Genomic DNA, 25,299 nt, shown 5'->3' with positions numbered 1-25,299 from the left:
ACAAGTTTACCAGGATATGCTCTATTTTTAAGTTATTTATTGTGTTCTTGACCTAATATATTTTTATTTGAAGTCAAAAACTAAGGTCATAAACAAATTAAAGCTGCTGACCAGTTACTGCAAAAGCTAGATAATGTTTTTAATTTCACAAAACTAATAAGAGATCTACTTTACCAGAATTGTAAAAGTTTCTACCTGCAAAACTCAACATATAAAGACAAAAATTAGAAAAGAGGGAGATCAAAATACTGCAACGAAATCACGGAAAAATAACAAACCCTGCCACTGGAAGTAATAATAAATTGAACATAACAAAAGAAATACCGACGATTATCTTTAATTAAAACACTTGTAGACGCTCTATGTACTTTATTTTGTAATAACACATAACTAAATATAATATTGCAAATTTAAAAAAAAAACATTTTTTAATAGGTTAAAATCGTCAAAGGGGACAGACACCGGCTATTTATAATTTTAAAGGTTTTGAGTAAAATACTAACTTTTCTACCATACTTATTATACGAAAATAGAAATTGTCTATTTTCTACAGCAATTCTCTTAATCCATTAATTATGCGAATGTACATCTTTAGAGGCTTTCAAAAGGCCACTTTACAGGATTTATTCTACACACTAACATTTAAAATAAACACGTATTATATGCTTACATATTTGGAAAAACTTAATTATTTACACTTTTTTTGTACTGACGAAATATACAACATTAACCATACACTTTAAATATTAAATTATTATATTGATAAAACGATTTTTTAAGGGTTTCAATTCAAATTATTAAATTACTTTAAAATTTACACATTTTTACAAACTTTTGAAGCCAAGTTGACATTTTTAACATAAAAGCTTAGAAAAGTAAAGAACGGGGTTTTAGACTATTACCACCTTTAAGGAAATTGTGCGCCTTTTCCGTTAACTCGATCTGGTCCTTTGTGCGACCGCAAGCAATGTCCGCCCACAATTTGTCGATCTACATTCAAAAAAAAGACATTATTTGACAGTTTTGGTTAGTTGAGTGTTAGTAATTTATAAGTTAAAACCCCACAAAAGCCTCACAAATTGGAAAAAAAGTGTTTTGATTTAATCAGAGTCAGATTAAAACAGAGAAATTTATTAACTGTTCTGTGGCCTTTGTTCATATTCAATGTAAAGAATTTTTACTCAAGCAGTACAAATCAAAACGCTTTTTCTTCTGACAGGTAAATATGATAGTTTTGGTCCCCCAGGTGAAAGTACATTGAAGGTGCCTCACCTTGGGAGCCTTCGACAAAGTCTCCTCGAAGGTAATCCGCTTGGCTGCGGAGGTGCGATGCCCCGGAGAACGGTTGGAAGAAAGCTGAAGGATTACCAATACAGAAAATACTGTTATTCGCCACACAGAACATTGAACAACAAATTAGTCGCTACAACTATTTAGCTACACAAACAACAACGGTGCATACACTAAAAATCATCATGCCCTTTAGAGGTTTTCGATGGCTTTTTATGAAGTTTGATGTGATCAGATTAAGGCTGTGAGCAGTTCAGAAGTGCAATAATCAGTCCAAATCGCTTATACGAAGGTGCTACCATAAATGGACGGTTAAGCGGCCTAAATACCACTTATAATCTAAATTGGCGCAAGCCTTCTGTTCTCAAGTCTATGAACTGTTTCTTCGATGTTTATAGATATATAGCTCGAATCAGCTAAGAAAAGGCCACAGGCGTCATCAAACGATGATGTCACGATCTCTGTACGTCTCGCTTTAAATATTGCTGCTCTCGTTACTTTCCAAGTTGTTGCAGCCAGTCAGTGGCGTGCTATTATTTTATCAGTAAAATGAAACATTTTCGTCGTTTTTAATAAAGAAAATAAAAGACAACAAGTTTTTCAAAGGAATGGAAACTCCTTCTGCTTCTTTCTTCATAAATTGTAAGACGTTACTGACGATTTCACGGCCTTGGCTGTATATGATAACACCTTTCTTTCCAACCTTTTTGAAAGACATTTTGACAAAATAACGTTTTTTATTCATAACACTATGTGAACTTCAACTGCGACCATCAACAATACAACCAAAACACCAGACTAAAACGGAACCTAACCTAACCCCCTAAGTCTCCCTGTCCGCCACTACATTTTTTTAAACTTGGCAACACCGTTTAGAGTGCCGGCTAGTAAAAGCATATAAAAAGGTCCAAATGTCCCTGGCCGCTGCCGCATCTGTTTTAATTGTGTCCAAGTAAAAACCGTACTACGTTGCCAAGTGGCTTTTTGACCGCTTAACAATATATTTTCGGGAATATTTTAATAGGACGCCTCTGATTATATCTAATGCGACGGCAACTGTAGAAGGAGAAAGAAATAGTTTTAAAAACTGCGTCATTGATGATGCGGTGGCCTTTTCTCATCTGATTCGAGCTCTACCACAATAATAAAGCCATTATGAGGCTATACCTTCAAAATCGTCTTATACCCATAGTGTATTTACTTTTACTTTACCACCTTGTATATAGTAGCATAGTCAAAACTGAGTAATTTGATACATTATTCCGACCTTTATTCCTTCAACAGTACTTAGCCGGGTTATTTTAGTGATTCGATTTGCCAAATTTTAGAAGTAATGCAGCAGATATTAAGATACACAATTTTGACACCCTGTATATGAATATTTTTTTATATTCAGTTTGATACTTTTCCAATTAAAAATTCCAAATAACAGCGAGATTTAAAAATAACGTCGTTAATCTGAATTGAAGCCAATATTTCTACTTTAACAGGGTTACAGAGTGATTCGATATACGCATATTTATTTGGTGATATTTACCAAAATATACAACATTTAGGAACTCTAAAGAGCGACTTTCCTACATTTGTAGCTATACAGAGGGTGTTACAAATTCGAGGCATTAGCATTGCTATCTCAGATACTGTAGTTGATAGAGCTTTATAGTTAAATGGAGGCAAAGTTGCGCATTTTAGTGCTTAATAGTTTGACAAAAAAAAAATTCAAAAAATGTTTATTACATCCGGAGATATCCGACAAAAACCGAATAAGTGTAATTTCTATTTTATTTTTTTACTTCTTTATTATTAATTATTTTAGAAAATCAATGGCACCTTCTGGAGGCACTTTTTTGTACTCTTCAAGAAAATAGTTTTAGTTTTCAGATCCGACGTTTCGTTTTTTAAATACCATCATCAACTTCAATTTTTCAAGTTTTCATGAAACAGCTTGAACTTTATTTGTAGTGTTAAAATATATAAGAATATAAGATAATAAGAAGAAAGAAATAATGCACGTCAATGCTGTAGACAGAGATGAAGCATAACTCTGTAAGCGACGTGTCAAATGGAGGTGACCTCACTCAACAATCGGCCACGTGACGACTTCATCAAAAAGTCTGATTAAAATCTTGAGACCAACTTACAAAATTATGCTCTATCTTTAAGTAAAGCATTGATTTGCAATTGCACCCTAATCTTATTCTCTGTGTCAGATTCATAAGTATAATTTCAAAATTTGAAAGCATCTTCAAACCAAAATAACACAAAGAAGACAACACTTTTTCCCATAAGACCCGTGCTTTACTTCTAATATGTTTGACCGTTATCGTGACTTTGATCTGACTTAGCACGAAACATCTTCACATTTTTTTAAATATACAGGTTGTAGGTAAGAATAGACAACACTTAAAAATAAGTCAATAAAGATAAAAACTAAAAAATTCCAAAAGCGAAATGTATTCAAAATTTCTGTATTCACTTGTGCAAGGTTAGTAGGATTATTAAAGGACCAAACCAAGGAAGCAAGCGATGATTAAAAAAAAAACAACACAAAATGCTAATGGAAATACCTTTATTTTGCCTCTTATTTACATAAACAAACACAATAATTTTAATGGAGGGGGTTATGTATTATACAAGCTGACAAAAGCACTGAACCACTAAATTGCGGGCGGGTGTTAGTTTATTATTAATGGTGATTAATCATTGTTAATGGCGTAAATGCAAAAAGAAATAATTTAGTGATTCAATCGCTACAAACTTAAAAGTAACTAAAAAATTTAAAAAGCATGCAACAAAGCCGGTATAATGTTCTGTAAATTCAACAGAGTAGGAACTTATTAATGGTTTGGTATGGTTAGTGTGTACTATTAATTATTATTAACAAAAAAATAGCGATGGCTACATGCAACTTATATACAAAGTAAACAAAATAAAGGTATTTTATGCCGGCTTAAGAGAATACAAAAATTTTGACGTTAATCACACGTTGCTAAATGTAGACTGTAAAACATCACTCAAACCTACAACTAAATCAGGGAATAGCGTCGAGAACGCAAAAAAAAAACAAGAAAAATAAAACAAAAGTGCAACAATAATAATAATACTAATAAAATGATTAAAAACTTAAAATTCGTTTTAAGTTAGTTATGAGAGAAGGAGTAAAAAACCGCCTTATCTACAGGAAATAAACATTATAATAATATATCATAAAAGTGGCATAACAAATTTTTTGGTAACGCGTGATTTTATTACCGAGAATAAGCTTAAAATCTAGTAATGGTTTCACAACCCGAACGCCAAAAAAATAAATAAATAAAAACAAAAATTTTAGCGAATCTTTGATTCGACGATTTGTTTCGCTGAATAAATTAGGTTCGACTTGAAGCCGAATGAAAAAATAATAAGTTAATAGGGACGACGGTAAATCGTATTTTGCTTTGGCACAATCGACTTGGTGCGTAATTATTTACAATCCTTAAGGTTATATCAAAATATTGTATGTACAGAACGCGCCACGTTGTAAACCTAAGTAACGATATTAAAAAAAAATAAATAATCAAGAGACGTACGAAATTTTGGCTTGTCATCTTTGTAAAGAGATGGAATAATTTTAATAATAATTTATAAAAAGTTTTCGTCTTGATATGTATGGCCGCTGCAACAAAAACTCAAAGAATTCCCATTTTCAATAAAATTTGTTTTTAGTCATATTTCTGATTTATATATTATATTTAACTAGGGAGTTATTATCAAATTTCACTCGCTTTTAGTCTTAGTTTCACCCAAACAAAAATTCAATTTGATATAGAAAAAAAGGCTCAGACTCATTTAAAGTTTTAAATTTGCGCAAACAAAAATGCAAACTTATTTATGTACAAAGAAATGAATAATCAAAATCACCACTTTAAGTAGTGATAAATTCCATAAAATAGTATGGGCACCATACTGCCAGTTTTTGATTTTGGAGAATCTACTGCAATTTTAAACATTTTGAGTTATGGAATTAATATAAATTGTGCGGTTTGACATCATCATTACTATGGTATAAAAGCGTTGTAGTAGCGTTCTTATTTTGAGAATTCTTTGGTGGATGAGAATGTAATTAACATTCTTTAGCATCGACTAGAATGTGACCTAGTGTCAGGATTAAACAAGGAGTTTTCTTATGGCAAATACTACAAGAGTGGTGAAAACCTGATAATTCTTCTAACAGGTTTGCAGACGAGGATATCTGCTAAATTCGGTCGTCGTTTTTAATTAAAAGATCAGTTTAGAATAGAAAAATCACATCAAAAAAGCTTTACACGCTTGCACACACTAGACTGTCGAGTGGATAGAAACATTAAAAACAAAACTACGAAGGGAAAATGTCCCCGAAGGGAAACCACCCGTGATGTACCTTGGAAGCGCCGTGTCCAGGCGGTGGCGCTGAATATTCCAAAGCGGACACCCCCAACGAATCTTTCATAATCGAGGGCGGAGTGCTGAATAACATGGACGTATCCTCACCTAGACTTTTGCTCTGTAATACCAGTTACACGTTCAAAAAACGGAAAAAAGTATGAAAAACCAGTGGTTTTGAATAAGTAGTGATCACCAAGTAAAAGTTAAAATAATTGATTCTAAAATACTAATAATTTTAAAATAGGTTCAATTACTCTTTTTCGTAAATACAAATCAATGTCCAGTTCTGCTTAATTTTGTTTAAATTTAAGCTATTTGAAGAAAACAAAATAATTAAACACTTTGGACTAATTATTAGCAATCATCTCAAAATAAAACTGAATTATTATTTAACTTCGTATATCCAAAGGTATTTGAGCAGAATTAAGTTAAACGTAAAAGAAACATTTAAATTAGCTTATTAATCTAACCTTATTCAAAATCACTGTCCACTACCAGAAAAAACGCGATTTAGAATAAAAACGGTATAGCTTACCGGCGTCTCGACGGCAAAGGACATGTCCGAGGACAGGCAGGACGACAATGAGGTGGAGGCCCAGGACGGCGCCAACGCTTTGCGCACCCGCTTGTTCGGCAGCACGTTTTCTTTTCCGAAATTGCCGGATTGCTTCCGTTTGGCCGTCAGGTAACCGCTGTCGTTCTAGAATCAATCAAGAATGGCCGCGTCAACCAAACTGTCAGCAGGTCGCTAACAAACCGTCAAGTAACTCGGACAGTGACAGCTCGACCTGCGCTACACAAATCGGCCTGTCATTGTCTGAGCCGGCGCCGTCCAATATGTGGCCCAAAATCGTCACAAAATAATAGTTCACTGAGGTTGCGTGTGCAAAAAAACGAATATTTGCCTGTTTACTACAACAAAGCACACATTTGTTTGTACATAGGTCATATACAGGGTGGACGTTATAAGGTATTATACAGTGAGCCGCAACGTCGTTCTACATGATGTGAGAATCTTTCTGTTACAGTAGAAATTTGTAAATAACCGACACGCGTAACTTGCAATATGCTTCTCCAAAAAAAATACAAACAATGCCCTGCCGGAGCATTTCAAAATGCTTTCTATAGAAGGTAAGAAACAACTTAACCTAACCTTAAATTTTTGGAATAAACAACATGTTTACAGGTTGTTAGAGTGAAAATTATCAATAGAAAATCCATGGTAATAGAAGAGAACCGCTACAGATCAGTGAGCCAGATAAAGATAGAGCTTTATGTGTAACAAAACGGATGTGACGTATACACTTCAGTCTCAAGAGTGAACTCACGTGACCAACATAAGTGACATGTTACTTAATAAACGGTTTCTCCATCCTTGTTTAGACCATTGATTTCTTATGAATTTTAACACCTGTAGAAAGAGCCATTGTGTGTAACATGTTGTACGTACCAATAGTGAAAAGAAGGCCTACACTCTTAACTGAACGTCGTTACCAGCATAACCTTCTTTCAATCCACTATACGTAAATTATTCCCTCTTTCCAAAAAAACAAATTAGGCAACAAAACCGTATCTGCAGCAACACCGTCCGTTAACTAATTCCCCGAAGCATCAACTGATTATACAGGGTGGTCCAGTTTTAAGTGTCAATAATTCACCATTTGATAGCCAATCAAAAAATAAGTTGACTTGCATTGTGTCATTTTTCTGAAAAACGTTTCCTAAGGAAGATACAGTCCTCCAAATTTCCATTTAAAAAATCGTTTTATAGTTTAAAACTGAATATTCAAGACTTGTGAAAGTCCAAATTTGTACTGAATATTCTAAAAACTTTTTTACTACTAGGAATGGTCTTATGATTCGCTTTCTCAGACTGCCATCCTGGTTGAGTGTCTGAAACTGGCATTCAAGAACTAAAAAAAGTCCGGAAATCAAGACAAAGAATGTATTGTGCATGAAACTCATTTTTTACTACTAAAAATAGTATAAAAGTTGACTTTTAATGCTAGAACGGACTTTACTAGGACTAAAGAGAGTCCAAAAGTATATTTTCAAGACTTTAATTGGTGTACAACTTAATTTTCTGGACCGGACAACAAGTCCAGAAGTAAATTAAATTTTCGGACTATTTTATTTCTAAAAATTCGTTCTCGAGACTATTATTGCAGCATTTGGTATCAAAATTTTTTACTTTTATTACCGAAGAAACTTGACTTTTGGAAATAGTCTTAAACTCGATTTTTCAGTCTTAAAAAGCACTAAAAACAGTCTGAATTTCTTAGAGGTGCTACAATTTATTGCAGTGTAGAAGTCAATTTAATAGTGAAGGAGCTTGAAATAACATTTTCAAGACTATGGTCAGTGGACAAACTGGCTTTTAGGCCTGATAAGTCAAAAACTTTGTAAAGATAGTCTTGAAACTCGATTTGAGGCACTGAAAACAGCCTTAAAACACTAAAAACAGTCTAGTTTATTAAGAAATACCCGAATTTTTAGCACTGAGGTGTCTAGAAGTCGATTTAATAGTGACAAAGCTTCGAATGCCATTTTAAGTCTATGAAGAATGTAAAAATTGTTTTTTAAGTTTGCTATGTCAATAACTTAGTGAAGATAGGCTTGAAACTCGATTTTCCAGGCTGAAAGCAGTTTTGAAGCACTAAAAATAGTCCAGAATTCGAAGAAAATCAAAAGCAAAGTAAAAGGCACGAAAAGTTAGTTTTCAAGACAATTTTCATGAATCTAATGTCAATGTCCTGCATCTAAGACTATTTTCAAGACTAAAATATTGAAATTTGTCTTCAAATTATGAAAACTTACTTCAAATGCAAATTTTAAGCTTCTGATGTCACTTTTCATTAGTTCAGTTACATTTTGGGGTTTGAGTCAATTTTTAAGGTTTAAATGTATGAATTCGTAGTAACAAATTCTTGAAAAAGTACTTAGTTTTTATGTTTACAAGTCAATTTTCAGTATTAAAGTCTCTCGATTTGCATGAAAAGCCAATTTTAAAAACTAAAGTCTTTCAGTTTGTCTGGAAACTATGAAAACTGGCTACAATAATATTTTTTAAACTTCTTAAGTGAATTTTCCGTTTCCAAGACAATTTTTAAGTTGGGTTGGGTTAGTTTTGGGTCTTTGACCGTAATAACGTGTAATAAAGTGCTTGTTCCAAATTTGATCAATATTGCTCCAACGGTCTGACAGTTATGACAAAAAAAACTATTTTTTAAACAAAAATTTGAAGGACTGTATTTTCCTTAGGAAGCACTTTTCAGGAAAATGTTATAATGAATGTCAACTTATTTTTTAATTGGCTATGGATTGGTGAATTATTGACATTTAAAACTGGTACATTAACAGATCTTTAAGCAACATCTTTAACTTTTAATCACATCACCCAGGAAAGCCAACAAAACCTCTAATAAGCGTAAAAAACTAATAGAGTACTCACCCCGGCCGTAGTAGCAATACTTGTGTCGGTCTCGTATTGAGAACTGTCCTGTTCTTTCTTCATGATTTCGGTGATGTCCTCCAGTCGAGACGACGGAGTGTCAGGCATGTTTACGATGGGACCCGACTTCTTCTCCAAGTCGGCCAAAGCCTTCTTGAAGGGAGTCGGCGTCCTAGGAAAGCCGCTTGACAGCCCCCCTCTCTTGCTCGGCGTGGACACTTCTGAAGTAGAAGCCACCCCCTCCTCCGATTTGTAAGGGTTATTCGTTCGAGGTGTGTTCAAAGGACTGTAGTCCTTCACAGACTAAAGTCACAAAGTGTTCAGACCCTTTCAGTTCAAAATTGTAGTTTTTGCAGCTAACCTGTTTAGGTGTTTCGACTTTTCCATTTCCTGGTGTCTTTTTGACTGGTGTGGACGACAATCCCATGTCGAAACAACCCAAATGGGCCATTCCGGGACTGTTTAAGAACTGTGATGGACTGAACGGCAGTTGCTTAATGGGCGAAATGCCGCTATTTCGAATAGGACTGAATATAGTAGGCTTGCCTCCCTCCAAGATCATTTCTTCGTAATCCCTCATTTTGCTAGAGCCCGGTTGATTGGAGGAGAATTGATGATCGTCACTTTCCCGCCTGCGTCGAGATCGACCGGCGCGTCTCAGTATCGAAGGTGTTGCCGCCCTGGATTGCGTCGTTTGCACTGATTGTGGATTGCTTTGGTACACTGAATTCGACTGAACTACTGCGCAAAAATTGTTTATTAATTGTTAACAGGGTGACATGATCATTTAACCAGCACCCTGTACATACAAAAACAGAATAAAGCGTTTTGGATATACAGGCTGTTAAATTCGTCACTACAAAGATTCAATATACTTACAATTCTTAGTACTATTATTTTTTACTGGACTGACAGAGGGGGAGTTAAGCAAATCCATATCGAAATCCGAAATAGCGTCCTCTGTAAGAGGTGTCAGTTTCACTGGTGACTGCTGCACCGGATAACTCCTGGCGTAACTGTGAGTTTCCGCTATTGTAGTGACCTGGGGCGACAGATTCAACCTTTCGAATGTGCTGGTTGGTAGAGGGCTTGGAGAGGGTGTAGGCGCCCCAGCACTAGACTGGTTGCTACCTTGGTCGCACACCTCCACCAAATCTTGCTGAAATTTTTCCTTGTTAACCATGCAAATACCAAAAACGGCGTTAGAGTTTACCTCATTGGTGTAAGAAAGGCGCCCAGGCCAATTGGACAGGCGTAAATTAGTGAACGAGCTGACGTCCACCACTTGGCGCTGATTTTTTCGATTGTTGCGACCCTTTCGACCGTCAGGATCAACGTTTTCGTATCTGCGACGCATCGTCGAGTTCCAGTGGTTTTTGATGGCGTTGTCCGTTCGTCCTGGAAGCAGTTTGGCAATCCTGGCCCATTGATTTCCCAACACTTGGTGCGCTTGGTAGATGATTTCGTCCTCTTGTTCTGTCCAGGCGGATTTTTTGATTTTCGGGTTCAGGTGATTGTGCCAACGTTCTCGGCATTGTTTGCCGATTCTGCCTTTCAAATGTCGCGCAATCAACGTCCATTTTTTTGCGCCAAATTTGTTTACTAGTTCTATCACTTTTTCGTCCTCCTGAAATGTTATGCCATTTTATGATTGTGTATATTTATATTTAAACCCACAATGATAAAAAAAACACAAATTTAGAGCATGGTTTTATTCACTCTGTATATGTCATATTATTTTTGTAAAAATATATTTTTTTTACCCTCATATTTTATTGATGAAACTCTAAATTGTAATATATTATCCTTTCAAATAGTATATAATTTTAAATAGTATTTAAAGTATTTATATTGCATTATAGACAGATAGATATACAGGTGTGGTAAATCCAAAACCGACCATAGGAAAACTGTCTAACGGACAGAGAAACGTACATTATTGCATGCGCGGGACAAAGACAGAAAACGAAAAAAATATCAAGTAGGCCATATTTTCAGCGCGCTGTTGCCAAACGCCAAGTATCACCAATACCGTCGACAAAATTAATTTTATCGACGGTATTGGCCTTTGGCAACAGCGCGCTGAAAATATGGCCTACTTGATATTTTTTTCGTTTTCTGTCTTAGTCCCGCGCATGCAATAATGTACGTTTCTCTGTCCGTTACACGGTTTTCCTATGGTCGGTTTTGGATTTACCACACCTGTTTAGACAATAAATTAATATGACGTCACAAACTTCATACCAACATAATCGACCAAATTGTACATGCATGAAAATCAAGTTAAATTATTGCTTTTCTCAGACTACTACTACACTAATACTATTGTTTTATTTCTATGCTTTAAATAACAAGTAAAATTAAAAAAATTAATTGTCAATGTCATAAAGTAATCTCATAGAGGACAAATCAATTTTTGGCCCTACAAATTAAACTTCATATTTTATCTCAGGAACTTGTGGTTTTAAGAGAAAATGCAGAACTTTGATTGATGTGGTAGAGTGTTATGATGACAGGGTATGCTATTTCTCAAAGTATGGTGTTTCTGAACAAATACGTGCCAATGAAATTTTGAAGGCACTAAATTAAAACTCCTGTGCATTTAAGAAGTATAATGACATAATTACTAAAAAAAGTAGACTTTAATTAAAATCTACTGTTGATGGCGTATCTAGCAAATTTATAGCATAACAAAAATGACCAATTTGAAGAACGTCTGAAAAAGAATGTACTCTACAACAAACTATAAACATCATTGACTATATTCAAGATAAAAAAAACTTATTTCCGATATCTTAGCATATAAATAGACAACACGACTGTTATAACCAGTCTTTGGGCAGTTACATCACCCTTTGAATTATTAAAATATCAATGATAGACTATAAATTCCATAGATACACACTAGCACGTGGACCACACTATTGACCAATAAAATATGCGGATATGACGGTTGAAATTTTTGAATATATAAAACTCGTTCGCGTATTCCTACTTTAAAATGCACACCGCAAATAACATTGGCCTTGGCTTTGTTGGATAATACACTTGAAATGTGATAAAATGGGTTTGGGTAACTGCAAATATAACGCGAATTCGGTTTATAATGCAATTTATATTAGAATTAGGAAAATTTTCCCACGCATTCATCGGTGCATCCGAGCTCATCGAGTCGGAAATTCAAATTACCCCATCAAACTGGACCAACTGTCACTGAAATGAGTAAACTGGGCGATCGGTATTGCACCCTCATAACAAGTGTGAGAGAATTTTGTGAAAAATGCAAATTTTGAAGGTGGTCGAGGGTGTCCATGCATAATGTTTGGGAGAAAGTTTAGATCAGAAAACAACCCTAAACAGCAAACCTGGGAAAACTAGTCATCCGTGTATACTTCCGAACACAATCAAAGTAATAGGTCAGTGCAACTAATTTAAAGGAGCCCTTTTCTTTAAGAGCTGATATATGCAGACAGATTAAAAAAATAATAGGGACAGACGAAAAAAATGGGAAAGAGGTCGGTCCATCCCATCCCAGCAAAAATGTCCTTTGTTTTATTCCCTGCATGGCATTATTCATGGTTGGAAGACTAAAAATAACCTCTCACCAGGGAAGGAAATAAAATGGTGATGGTAGAAGCAACGAGGTTCGTACCTGGAACTTATGTATAAAAACCAGTTTAAGTCTGTTTAGTGGAATATGCTCACTAGAACTATCTGTGACTGACAAACGTAAAAATGCGAAACTGTGTAAAGTTATTGGAAATTAACTATAAAAAAAATTAGTTCAGAAAATCGAACTCGTTGAACACGTGTAAAAAAAACCACTGACGTAACAATGTGGAACACCCCATTTAGTGGACTCGAAAATGGGGTGCGTCTTCAGCCGGTCGGAATTAACCTCTGTAATTTTAGTAGTACTTTTACAGTCGGATGGTCAAGGAAGGCTTCTTTTGTTTGCCACAGAAGATTGTCAGGAATGACTACTTCAGTGCTAAAACAAGATAAACATAAACATAAAGATCAAAAAGTTGTAAGTTGTCTTTAAAGCAACTTTAAATTACTCAATTAGATTTAAATTGACTATTTCGCGCGCAATATAACGTAGCTAACTAAGTGGAAGGTTGTGATTGGATGTAATATTCACATTTCATATCGACTTTTGACATGGATATAGGATTTTGGAATTTACAACGTTGACATTCCAATTTAAATTTAAGTTTGGTTTTAGCCTTGGTAGGGTTGACTACAAGAGTATTGCTGTACTGTTTCAATGACGTTTGATAGAAAAGGACACAATATACAGGTGTGGTAAATCCTAAAACGACCATAGAAAAACCGTGTAACGGACAGAGAAACGTAGGTAATTGCATGCGCGGGAGAAAGACAGAAAACGAAAAAAATATCAAGTAGGCCATATTTCTAGCGCGCTGTTGTAAGTTCGCCGTAAGTAAGTTTATCGAGGATATTGAATACTTACGGCGTGTGGCAACAGCGCGCAAAAAATATGGCCTACTTGATATTTTTTTCGTTTTCTGTCTTTCTCCCGCGCATGCAATTACCTACGTTTCTCTGTCCGTTACATGATTTTCCTAAGGTCGGTTTTGGATTTACCACACCTGTATATGTGTTAAGACTTAACGGCGTGCTTGGGCGCTTTACAACTAGTTTTCAACATTATTCTATAATTTAAAAGAAAACATCCTCTTACAACAATCTTCTAGCTTAGCTTATTTTTGTGAGTTTTCTTTTTGTTTTAAATTTTCTGTATTTTTATCTGGATATTATTATGTTATAAGTATAGGACAGCAGGACAAACTATTGCTTGGCCCTTCTTTACAAGGCAATGTCTTATCGTTGATTGGGCCAACAGCTTACGTCATACAGTAGACATACAATGGTTCAATTTCATTCACATCACAGATTGTTTATGTTGTTTGAGTGAGAAATTACCAGTACATATGACGTCATAGAGAGCATTTTCCTCTCCACTTGTAGATATAAAACACTTTGAGTGAATTACCTCTTTGGTCCAAGGTCCCTTCACCAATTCGGGATTAACAACTTTAGTCCACCTTTGTTGACACTGCACGTCTGACCTGTCCGGAAAGAATTCAGCGATCCGGTCCCATTTCTCGTCAAACTCCTCCACGTATTGCTTCAATTTTGCGTCCTAGAAACGTACAAAAAAATCCTACCGTAACCCTGATTGATCGTTTCCTGTATATAAATAACTTACCTCCTCCTTGCTCCATCTCCCTTTATTGATAAGTTTCTTACTTTTGCCGACTTGCTGGTACTCTTCAGTACCGGCCGACTCGTCCGAGTCCTCGTTTCCGCTATTTTCCACATCCGATTCGGGCTCTTTCTTATACCTGTAAGATAAGACAAAGATGTGCTGAACAAACTGAACATTTCAAATTTCTCTGTTTGCTTATCTCCGAATTAAGGGTCAACGACTTATCTCAGCATTCTATATAGGTACTTATCTGCCTTTGAACCTAAGAAAATTCTGGTAAATTGTGATCGGCTTTAATCATTTTGGCTAAGCAAAGTTGTATTTAGTAAATAGGGGGATTGATGTATTTAAGTCTATTGTGCTGTAGAGGTACAGCTGAGCCCGTTTTTTACGGAATTACGTGAAACCCTGACGGAATTATAATGAGCAAGGTGGTTTCGTGGGAACTGCACCGGGAAGTGGCCCTTTCGGGTTGTCGACGTAACACGACTTTTCAATTATTTCTGGTTCTTCAAACAGACCGGAATAATTTTGGTCTATTAAATTATTTTGCCATTCACCATGTGTAACTCACATGATAGAAAAGTATATTAAATTCTTAGGGTGACAAAAAAAAAGATAAAGTTGGCATCAGAATATGGAAAAATAGAAGAAATTTAGTAACGCAGTAGAGTATTGAAAAAATTACAAAAACAGGAGCTTCTTCCTCATTAACATACAGGGAATTTTAAATACCCTCTACATATAAAAAGTAACAAATTTTTTGAATTATCCGCATGCACTATTCAAGAATATCTCATTACAGTAGCTTGACTATTGTATTGATCCTAGTCAGATTGAAATAAGCACAAATTGAGGCACAATCAAATTTTCGTTATTTTTTCGTATAATTATCCTTCTGGTGTTTCTGTGAATGATTTTCCCATCTTTTACAGTAGTAAAACTGGTTGTTCCTTAATTTAAATATTGTACCTTATTACCGATTGTAATAAAATGATAATTTTTGCTAATTTAATTAAGCATTATCCCCATACTTCTAGCTATCCTAAGGGAATATGTAAATGGGATGAACTATACCTGCAACTATTAAAGCACACGTGTTTTTTTAGTATGGGATCCGGTTTCATAGAATGACGATCTATTTTTGTAAGCCGTCCCTAGTAGGGCAAATTATCAAAGATCTCAGTAGTAAATATAACCCTTAGGATATCAAGAAACAAAGAAAGGAAATATGCTTGACCAGCACTGAACGCTTCCTTTCATTGTTGGCACGCATTTCCTTTGGGGCTAAAATCCAGCTATAGCAATTTAGGATAGATTTAGTGCAGGACATTGTTATTAATTACTAAATGGGACATGCGACGTCTTAATACCATACCTTCATGGGAAACGGTGCAACCCTAAAGGCTGCTCACCCCTTTCCGAGAATGTTGACCCTAAAAAGTCTTTTGTGCTTCCAAGATGCGAAGCATTATTCATATTACGTATATCGTCGACCTATATTTTAGTTTTAAATACAATTAAACCGGAAATGTTTGATTTATATTAGGCTTTTAACTATGGCTATGTAATTTGATATATCCCAGAAAGTCAGACAGGTTATCAAAGTTTTCAGTCTGTGCCAAATTTAATGACTTTATAGATAAGAAAATACAACATGCAAAACGCATCAATTGACCCAGTTTCTTTAATGATTGCAAGTAGCCAGTTCAGCTGCCAAATATTATACAATTACTTTGGTATTCTGCTATCTGAAAACTGTCAAACCCTCAGGGGGCTTACGCAAATTGGGCGCAAACATTCCGAGTTGGGTTAAATTGTAGAAGCAATATTAGATAGATGTAGCGGGGTCGCGATAAGGTCTTTTTATCGATCCGAAGGGCTAAGGGAGGCCATCTGCCTATGAAGGGGAGTCACATGGGACACCTGCCGGGCCCGTATGACCCCTTGTATGTGTACTACTTAGTTGGTGCGTGTACGCGCCATTAGCTATGGTGTGAGTTTTGAAAAAATTTTGATGACTACCAAAATGTTCCTCAATGGTCACGCCTTATCATTAACCCCAAAGATGCGAGTTGATGTTCTGTGATCAAAATGATCGTCTTTGAGATATTGTAAAAAATTCTAAATGGACGATTTTTGCACTGTTTGCTGAAACTAATCTTTTCGTTTCTTTATTTATTATATACAAAATAAAACTTCGTAAACAACGAATTGACAGTTGTTAAAAGTATTACAAATTATTATCAAAACTAACCACCAGGGGTCGTATCTCTTCTCTTGAAACGCCAACAGGCAACGCCTCCTATTACTAGAAAGCTTATAAAAGTGCTTGTCAAAAATACCAAAATGGCCGAATTGGTGGGTTCTGCTAATGCCAAATTATTATTTGTTTGCACCAAATTAGTAGTTTTGAATAGTTTTTACTGTTTTGAACAAACTTTTGAGGAGTTAGGGCGTTTTTTGGGGTAGCACAAGTTAATTTATAAGTCCCCGAGTTGGGAATTTTTAGGTGTTGTATGCAATAAATGCTTTTTTTTTTCGAAATCTGTATAATTCATCGGTCCGTTTATTACTGCAACCAACAATACACCAGGTTCACATCTGCTCGTGGAAGATGTGGCAACATAGAGCATAGTCCCAACTGACAGTCGGCTAAACATTTTGAGGTTAGGAATTTTAAAAAGTTGAAAAACACCAAAAACTACAAACAGAAGAAATAAAAACTTAATTGAGGGTTATTTAAGTTTATTAATTAGTGTTGTTATTGCGAGACCTTCGTAGAATTGAAGATTTTTCTTCACCAAACTGGAAAACTTGCAACATTTGGTGGTAAACAAAGGCGGAAAGTTCCAATCAAACTTTGGCTTGCGAACAACAACCACATTCAATTTAAATTATCTGGAAAGAACATCACAGATAGGTGCATTCAAACGAGTCATTAACACCCCAATACCAACGTTTCAAGAATTATTCCATAAAATTTGCAAGAAATGAAAGGCAATGTGTGTCCTGGGGACTATTAAATCCTAAAGCAGTGTTTTAACTTATAACAAAATTGTTGTTGTTTTAAGAACTTGCTTCTTGGTTTTGTGATATAGATTGCTTATTTATTTCCTTTTGTAAATTTACCCAGCATTAAATACATATCAATTTGGTTTTGTTATGTGATTTATTTAACATGTTTTTTTCAATTTCAGTTCCATTTATTGTAAGAGCAGGTAGGTACCTCAGTTAAAGAAATTATCTAATTTTATGATTGTTTATGAAGAAAACTAGACTTCTTAGATAAAAAAGAAACTTGAGTGTACTTTTTAAAGATTTTATTTGTATATTTCATAATGTGTAAATAATACAATTTAAATAGTAATTTAACCTACTATCTGATGTAAAAGTATTTAACAGTAGCACCATCTGTTTCTAGCCTTATAGTCAAAGAAGATACGGCAATATTTATAAAGGCTAATTCTGCAAAATAATGGCATTTGATCAAATTTATGTATTAAGTAACTTGTATCTTTCTAATATTACCTGAAACTTATTAGAAATTTGTTTTTTCAACACTCTGCATATGGATTTTGACAACATCATTATAACCATAGCTTCAAACACCTTTTGTTTAGAGTCTTTTAGAGCAAAAGATAATGGGACTTTTTAAATTGGGACCCTTTCAAAGCATGATAAGCAAACTCCAGATTAGGCAAATAAAGGTACCTGAAACATAAGCTATTTAGTATTAGCAGCTTATTAATACCTCTACCAGAGTCCTTTTTATAGTATTAGGTAAATCACCTTGTCAGCTTCTGCTAAATACACCGTTCCACAAACTCTAGTTCCTTCAGAATGTTTCACTGGGCCCCTTGATAGTTGTAAAGTGTATTAAGAAGGTGGCATTTTCAAAACTGACTACCGAAACACACACACATTATCTAGTCTCACAGGTAGTATCGCAGTTAAAAACAAGTTAAATCAAAATACTTCTTAAAATATTGTAAAATTTACATCAAAAATAAAAAATGTCTGTTTGTTTACTTTTCGTCAACAATGGCGGCCGATTTTCCGAGCCTTGTCGTCCTGATTCATTGCCGACGTGACTAGATGACGTCAAAATTCTATCGCGCTCGGAATGCATGTAATAGACAAGAAAGGCAAATGATGACGTAACCGCCACGGGAAAATAAATGAACCATACCTTAAATTTACAAAGTTTGCTGTTTTCCTCTTATATTTCGGCTTAACCCTATCTCGACTGGAAATCTGATTAAAGATCTAGAATACAGCTTTCAGGGCATTAAAAATCGAGTTTCTACTTTCTAGACACTATTTATAGTAGGCTATGACAATGTCAAATTTTTCATTTTTCATCACTGTCGTCTGTCAATTTTAATAGTAATGTGGCATGGTTTGACGTTGTCCGAATAGGAATTTAATAATGTGAAACATAAAGAATCATTCCAAATCACTGTATTGTTCCCTCAAAAAATACTTAAGAAACACTCGGTATATTAAAATAAGTAATGCAACGTCGTACTTAGAGTCAATCTAACACACCTACAGGAGGTGTCTACTTTAAAATAAACACACCATATGGTCGACTGAAGCCCCATACCAGACTGCCACACAGCGTGTTTATTAATTTACGCGGGAACTTACACACTCTCGAAGACAGTAACCAAAACCTGCAATAACTGCATAGAATCATTGACCTGGAAGTATCTGAAAAACGAACCAGGTGGTTGAATGGAAATTAGCGAAAATACCATTCAGAGCCCCGTTGGAGCAACCCGACTTATTGGCTTAACAGTACCCTAGGTTAATGCCCATATACTGGGTGGTAAGAAAGGTCCGCAACCTTTCTGGTGGACAGGTGAATAACTAGGACGCACATGTCGGAACTGCGGGAATTTTTTTACTCATCATCAACATCATTAGGTTTTTTCAGTGCCTATTATTAATACCTATTAAAGTCTTCTTTGTAATTACTACGAATGTCCAGAAAACCATATTTCTGGAAGCAAACTACAGTATCTTGAATTATTGTAAACAAAGATGATAATTTACTCTAAACAAAAAGTGGGAAAACGTCTGCTGCATTGGTTTCAATAGAAATCGGCTTGGCATGAGCCATAACAGTTGGCCAATAGGCTGTGTTAAAATTTATTACATCAAGAAGACATATGGAGGATCCGACAATTAGATAATCGCTCTATAAAAAGGTGTGTACCAAAGCTCAAAGTTATACGGGGTGTCTAATAATGTAATGGTTTAAACCTGCTTGAAACAAATCAGTATTGTAATGAGATTTTCCATACCAATTATGGAATTAATATGAAAATTAAATTTATTATAACATACAAAATTAAAGTAATATTAAAAGTACACTTCATCAAAATTTTTGGTGGTTCAGTGTGATCTATGCTAGTTCCAGGTTGTAGATGGTTGAGAGTAGGAGTATGAGAAGATTACAGAATAGAAGAGATTAGAGATACTTGAATTTATTTTTATTAAATAGACAATTTTTATAGTTACTTTATGTGATTTTATCCAGGAGTTTTTCATTCTTACACCTTAATGAATCTCGCTAATACGTCATGTTTCACAAATGTTTTCCTCCAACATAATAAAGCAACAGTCCCTAGCATCATCTACTAAAAGATCCTGAGAAGAAACCCTTTCTATCGTACCATAAATTTGACCCATGAACAAGTGACAGGGCCAGATACCAAAAAAGGGAGATTGAGCACCCCAAAAAGCGTGCACTCACCCCTAGGCGACATTTCCATAGAAAATGGCGATTAAAAATTCTATAAGACCCCATCAGGACTTACCTGTGTCCTACTAGAAGGGGATTTTCGTGGGAAATTTTTCATTCGCGTCATCATAGACGCGTATGAACTTGTTCCCAGAAAAAGGAGGGCGGCGACCCGAGGGGGCAACTTGCATACCCAAACACTCAAAGTGGGTGTTCTGCATTAATAATTATGCTGTTTTTACCAAAACCCACATAGGGGTGAAGGTGTTAAAATGTTTCAATTAGGGATGAAGTGTACACAATTTCAATTATTCAAATACAAACAAAAAAAGACGAATTTATTGAAACCACGCGCGGAAGACTACAATCCCATAAAGCAATGACCCTATTGGATATAATGAGGACAGCTGCCATTTTCCATTGTTAGACGCCCCCAAGCTGAAAGTTTGCAATGGGGTTGAAGCGCGAATTATCAGGGTTTGTTTCGGTCTGGGACAAGGTGCAAAACTTGCTGATCAGCCATTTATTAAAAAAAAAATCAACAAGAACTGAAAAAATTACTGGACGAAATTTTATCTCGGTAGGAGCTCTAAAGTGAAGCCTTCCAAGTTTATAATGTAATAATTAGAATACTTAAATTACCAAAAGGTGGCTTATCAGATGTGATATAGCTTTTTTTGATATTTGGTTGATTTTTCTCATTAATTATTATTTAGCTCAAAAGTATCTATAAGAAACCGATGATCAGAAGAGAGAATCATTACAAACAATACTATTAACAAAAAACTGGAAAGAAATGGTTTTGTAAGTGACTTGTCAGTTTAGGAAAACAGAAGTGACGTCACTCAATATTTGGTCACGTAAGACTATTCATGATTGACGTTTCAAGATAAGAGATACTCCCTCTGGTGATCAGTTTTGAAAACAGTTTTGGGCATTCCAGCTGTCATTTCTCCCTTTGTTTACATTGATTTTGGCTGGGAATTTAGCACTGGTTTCATAAATATGAAGTGACAGTCCATCCTTGTCGATTCCATTATTTTGTCCTTTACCATTCTATGGATATAGTTTTCAAATTTTCACACTCAGGCAAAAAAATCAATTAAAAATAGGATTACATAACATTTATTTGTCACACGTGTCTGTTCACCGCCTACTAGACTAGGAAGCCTAGAAGGTGCTTGTCAAAAATTCCAATATGGCGGAAATAGTGGTGACAGTTTGCGTTTGTTTGTATTGTGGAAATTGAGTTTTTTTAGGATTAGATGAAGTTTTACGGTTTAAAATCACGACTTGAGGTTATTTGCGTAAGTTATTTTAGTTTGCTGCCGTTCATAAGTTTTTCAAGCCACATTGTAACAGCAATTCAGGAAAAAGCCCAACCGTGTCAGTTTTTTACTTTACAAAAAACCGGATCTAAATCAATAGTGGTTGAACACTTTGAAGTGAGATGATTTTACTCCAACACTATACTCAATGGTAGGTACAAGTGCTTTCTAGTATAGTAAACTTATTAGGTACTTGTTACATGCACAGGTATGTGAGTTTCATTTTAAAGCTCCTTCATTGTGAGAGTAACAAAAATAATTTTAAATTAATGTTCTTGGTAATAACATAACAACCATTTACCAGTTTTGCTTACCTAGTTTCAAGGATTTACAGATTTTCTTGTATTGAACAGTGTTTAAACTAGTTTGCTGTGTGTTGTACTTTCCAGGACAAATGTTCTAACCAATTTGTTTAGGCTGAACTTGATTGTGTATAAAACGCTCTATCTATACATATCTGGATCAGGAATGAACCTTTCTTTGATTTTTCACTCACAACTTGCAATCAACTACACGAAATAATTTAAAAAAAAAAACATATTTCTTACTGCATCTGCATACGTTTGTGTATAAAACGAAAAAGTGATTATACATTAAAAGTGACATTTTAGGCTTTCTAGTATAGAGGGCGGTGGTCTATTACATTGTATGTACGTCCTATTTTTGTTTGATTTTCCGCAAGTTGACAGGATGCCCAAGACAAGTCAATTTGACAGTTATTCGCCATGTTTCCTATGAGTCACAGGGTCAATTAACGTCATCCTGGAGTAGAGCACACTGTCAACTGCCAACTTTGTTAATAAAATATGTAATAAGTAACACGATAATTTTGTAGAATAGAGATATATACACTTAGATCCGGTTGAACCTAGTTTCATAAGATCTGGGCTTAACAAATTATTTAGGTAAAATGAAAAATGTCGAACAGTTTTTTCCTACTAGATTACGTTCCTTCTACTAGATTACAGTATTTTGTTTATATTATTAGCTGTTTGTCCAATAGTTACAAACGCACTAAATTGTCAAAAAAAAAACCGAATTTTTTTTTTTTCACTGACAACACTATACTGTCAACTGTCATGTCATAACATAATCATAAACTTATTTTTTCTCCAAACATAGAGTAAACCAAGTAGTCTAGGTTACTGATTTACTATGTGAATGTGTTATGGACAAAAAATTTAAAGTTTACTACGACTGAGAACTTGGGTAAACCCTGCCTAAAACGTAACTATCAAATATTAAAACAAATTTAGGCATTCTTGAGTAAGACACAGGGTGAGACAATGTTTGTGGCCTCAAAAACAATGATTCTGCAGGTCCCGGTGAGTAACAGGACACAGGACACTCACCCAGCATCTGTTCCCAAAAACGTAACATTGTCCTTGGCAAACCCTCGAAAAGGTTAACACCCGGAACCGTTCCCTCCGCGTCAAAGGAAGGAAAATGAAATCGAAAGAATGTATCAATGAGGTCCCTTCTAGCACGCGGAAGACAGACAGCACGCGTTAAGACAGCTGCAAGAATAAATTTTGTGCAAGGGAGCGCCCAGGATACAAAGGTCCTTGTTGCCCCCAGACGTCTCGGAAATCGGCGATACCGTCTTAGAAAATTAGCCCTCGGGGGTCGGCGTTGCCAAAATTAGGACCTATATTGTACACGTATGTGACTTTGTGGATTTGTTTGAATAAGCGCACACCTGGAAATAATAAATCTTGAAGAGACAACTTTGACTTTACGTGACGGCAAGAAGAAAATTAGCCGGTTCATTAGGACGTCCCCGTGTTTTATTGGTGGATTTGAAATTCAAATATTTGTCTTTAATCTGGGATGATCTCATATGCTCAACTGAAATCAGCGGTCGGAGAAACATGTGTGTAAATACGATTTTAAATTTGCTAGGCTATGTTGTCAAATCTAACTTGAATTAATAATACAAGGTCAAACATTGGTCACTAAACAGTTTTATGAATAAATGCTCAATAAGGCAGGTATGTTATGCAATAAATAACATATTAACCACCACTTGCAGAGTTATCAAATTCCAATATATCATAAACTATTTTTAAACTTTAACCCTAAGAACCTCTAATGGTTTTTTTATAATAAAACACTACTTGCATCATCAATTAGCAACTTGATATAAGTATTTTAATAATGAACAATCTTGGAAAAGTCTACTAATGATTAACAGCATTAACACATTTAATATAAGACAACCAAATATTATGTAAAAAGTATCAGAGAAAGAATGACGATAAGGTGAATGACAAAGCAAAGGCAGTTCTGGCCATATTATGAACACATTTTGCAAGAGGCAACCAGGCTACTGATTAATTAAATATTATTATTATCCTTCTATATCATTCAGCTTGGTAACTATCGAATATCTTGAATCAGTATATAAGTTTAGTTCAACTTTGCCTTCCAAAACAGATTGCTTGACAATAAAGGCTCTCAACACAAACTTCTCAGTAATTTTAAGTTGGCATTCTCTATACAAGAGTGTTCCACATGTTTATCCAATATTTGCAATGGGAAGATATGAAAAATAACACTCTTAATAGGTACAATAAGAATGTTATTAGGAAAGAAAGTTATTAATAACAATTTCGCTATTTCCTAACTATTGTTGGTGTTGGAAATGGTTAAAAGTTTGCTTTAAAAAAAAATTGCTTTAGAAGGCAAAGGCAATTGTCTCTTGTGGACAGTCAAAAATGGTATGTACAACATAATAATAAATACAATGGCCTTTGATCAGATCCTATAAAGAACTGGGTAAAAGCTCAATAATTAATATTCTTTGATGCTTACATTGTGTTTTTACCTTATGGGCAGCTATGTTCTACATTCCTTCCATAAACAGATGAAGGATATCAGAATATTGGCTTAAAACTCAAATTTAATATTACACTTACACACAACTTTACATAACCTAGCTTTGCTGTATTTATTAGTGAAATTTGCAAGGTTGGATTGAGTTTAGCTCAAGAGTGTCAACAAATTTATTTACAATTTGTTTTTGTCTCCCCACTGGTCAGTGTAAAACCAGAAACAAGCTTTAATTACCAAAAGGCAGTAAAATGACATTTGCCATGTAACATAACCTCTCTCAAGAAAATTTGTTATTGTTTTATTCAATAGAATAACAAACAATTAATTAATATTTTGTTGACACTTCTGAACAAAATAAACAAAACCTTGACTTTGGAAGTAATTAAGAACTAAATTAATTTAAGAACTTGATTCAGGATTTTCAGGTAATAAGTGGCAAGCGCGCCTGAAATTACGTCACAAATTAAAAGGCTAACCTACATCGTAAGTTGATTCAGTTGCGACCCAACGTGATTGGAATTCTGTTTCCACAACCAAACCCAGCTATTCTGGATACAAAAAAACTGGCAAATTTACTGTAAGCCTTCGATCGATTGAGAGTGGGATATCTCCGTTTTGTAAACAAAGCCTAATGCTAATGCTCAATTTCCAAAGTAGAGACAGTTTGGTTTCAAAATCAAATCAGTGGAACCGTTAAAATAAATAACAAAAAAATCTACTTACAAGTCGACTTCGTGGTTGATATGGTAGTAGTGGTCCATATCAGGGGTAGATTCCCGCGGGAGGGCCCCAAAACACGCCCCGGGCACTTTATAAGGGCCGTGTTGACACTTTGGTTACGGAAAACCGTAAAAAACGAACGTTACACGCGTAGTTTCGTTTGGGAACTGTCGTGTGTGACGTAAGCGGCACCCCGAGCTCGCGATAGTGACGGTCTGCGTTATCGATAAAAAGTTGTGGCGCGCTGTCAAAACTACCTACCGCCAATTTAGAATGTATACGC

The 25,299-nt window shown here is 35.1% G+C and overlaps 1 protein-coding gene and 2 long non-coding RNA genes across 10 annotated transcripts; 1 reads left to right on the top strand and 2 right to left on the bottom strand.

The window, feature by feature from the left end:
• Window positions 1–349: 349 nt before the first annotated feature.
• On the bottom strand, window positions 350–25,240 carry Myb (proto-oncogene like protein Myb). 7 transcript variants are annotated; one of them, XM_081972623.1, is made up of 11 exons: window positions 25,020–25,237; window positions 14,382–14,517; window positions 14,166–14,315; window positions 10,359–10,772; window positions 10,025–10,304; window positions 9,507–9,883; window positions 9,146–9,448; window positions 6,230–6,394; window positions 5,690–5,812; window positions 1,273–1,356; window positions 350–990 (listed from the first exon to the last, which is right to left on the bottom strand). In XM_081972623.1, exons 1-11 carry the CDS (start codon window positions 25,055–25,057, stop codon window positions 868–870), a joined length of 2,193 nt encoding a protein of 730 aa, XP_081828749.1. In that variant the 5' UTR covers window positions 25,058–25,237; the 3' UTR covers window positions 350–867. The 7 variants fall into 7 exon arrangements, with proteins under 7 accessions (XP_081828749.1, XP_081828748.1, XP_081828746.1 ...); XM_081972622.1 differs by having other exon boundaries at window positions 9,507–9,886; window positions 25,020–25,234; XM_081972620.1 differs by having other exon boundaries at window positions 9,507–9,886; window positions 10,025–10,772; window positions 25,020–25,240.
• Window positions 6,453–7,076, top strand: LOC145724429 (uncharacterized). Of its 2 annotated transcripts, none has more exons than XR_014176993.1 (3): window positions 6,453–6,664; window positions 6,723–6,825; window positions 6,889–7,076. It is a non-coding gene; the product is annotated as an uncharacterized LOC145724429 (long non-coding RNA). The 2 variants fall into 2 exon arrangements; XR_014176992.1 differs by having other exon boundaries at window positions 6,454–6,664; window positions 6,881–7,076.
• On the bottom strand, window positions 17,690–22,530 carry LOC145724434 (uncharacterized). The gene is made up of 2 exons (XR_014176997.1): window positions 17,913–22,530; window positions 17,690–17,849 (listed from the first exon to the last, which is right to left on the bottom strand). It is a non-coding gene; the product is annotated as an uncharacterized LOC145724434 (long non-coding RNA).
• Window positions 25,241–25,299: the final 59 nt, after the last annotated feature.

The sequence above is a fragment of the Ips typographus genome, linkage group LG2 (assembly GCF_016097725.1).
Source record: "Ips typographus isolate SLU linkage group LG2, UJ_Ityp_2.0, whole genome shotgun sequence".
Classification (NCBI taxonomy): domain Eukaryota; kingdom Metazoa; phylum Arthropoda; class Insecta; order Coleoptera; family Curculionidae; genus Ips; species Ips typographus.
Note: the sequence above shows the minus strand (reverse complement) of the source record. Positions and strands in the feature narration are given on the sequence as shown.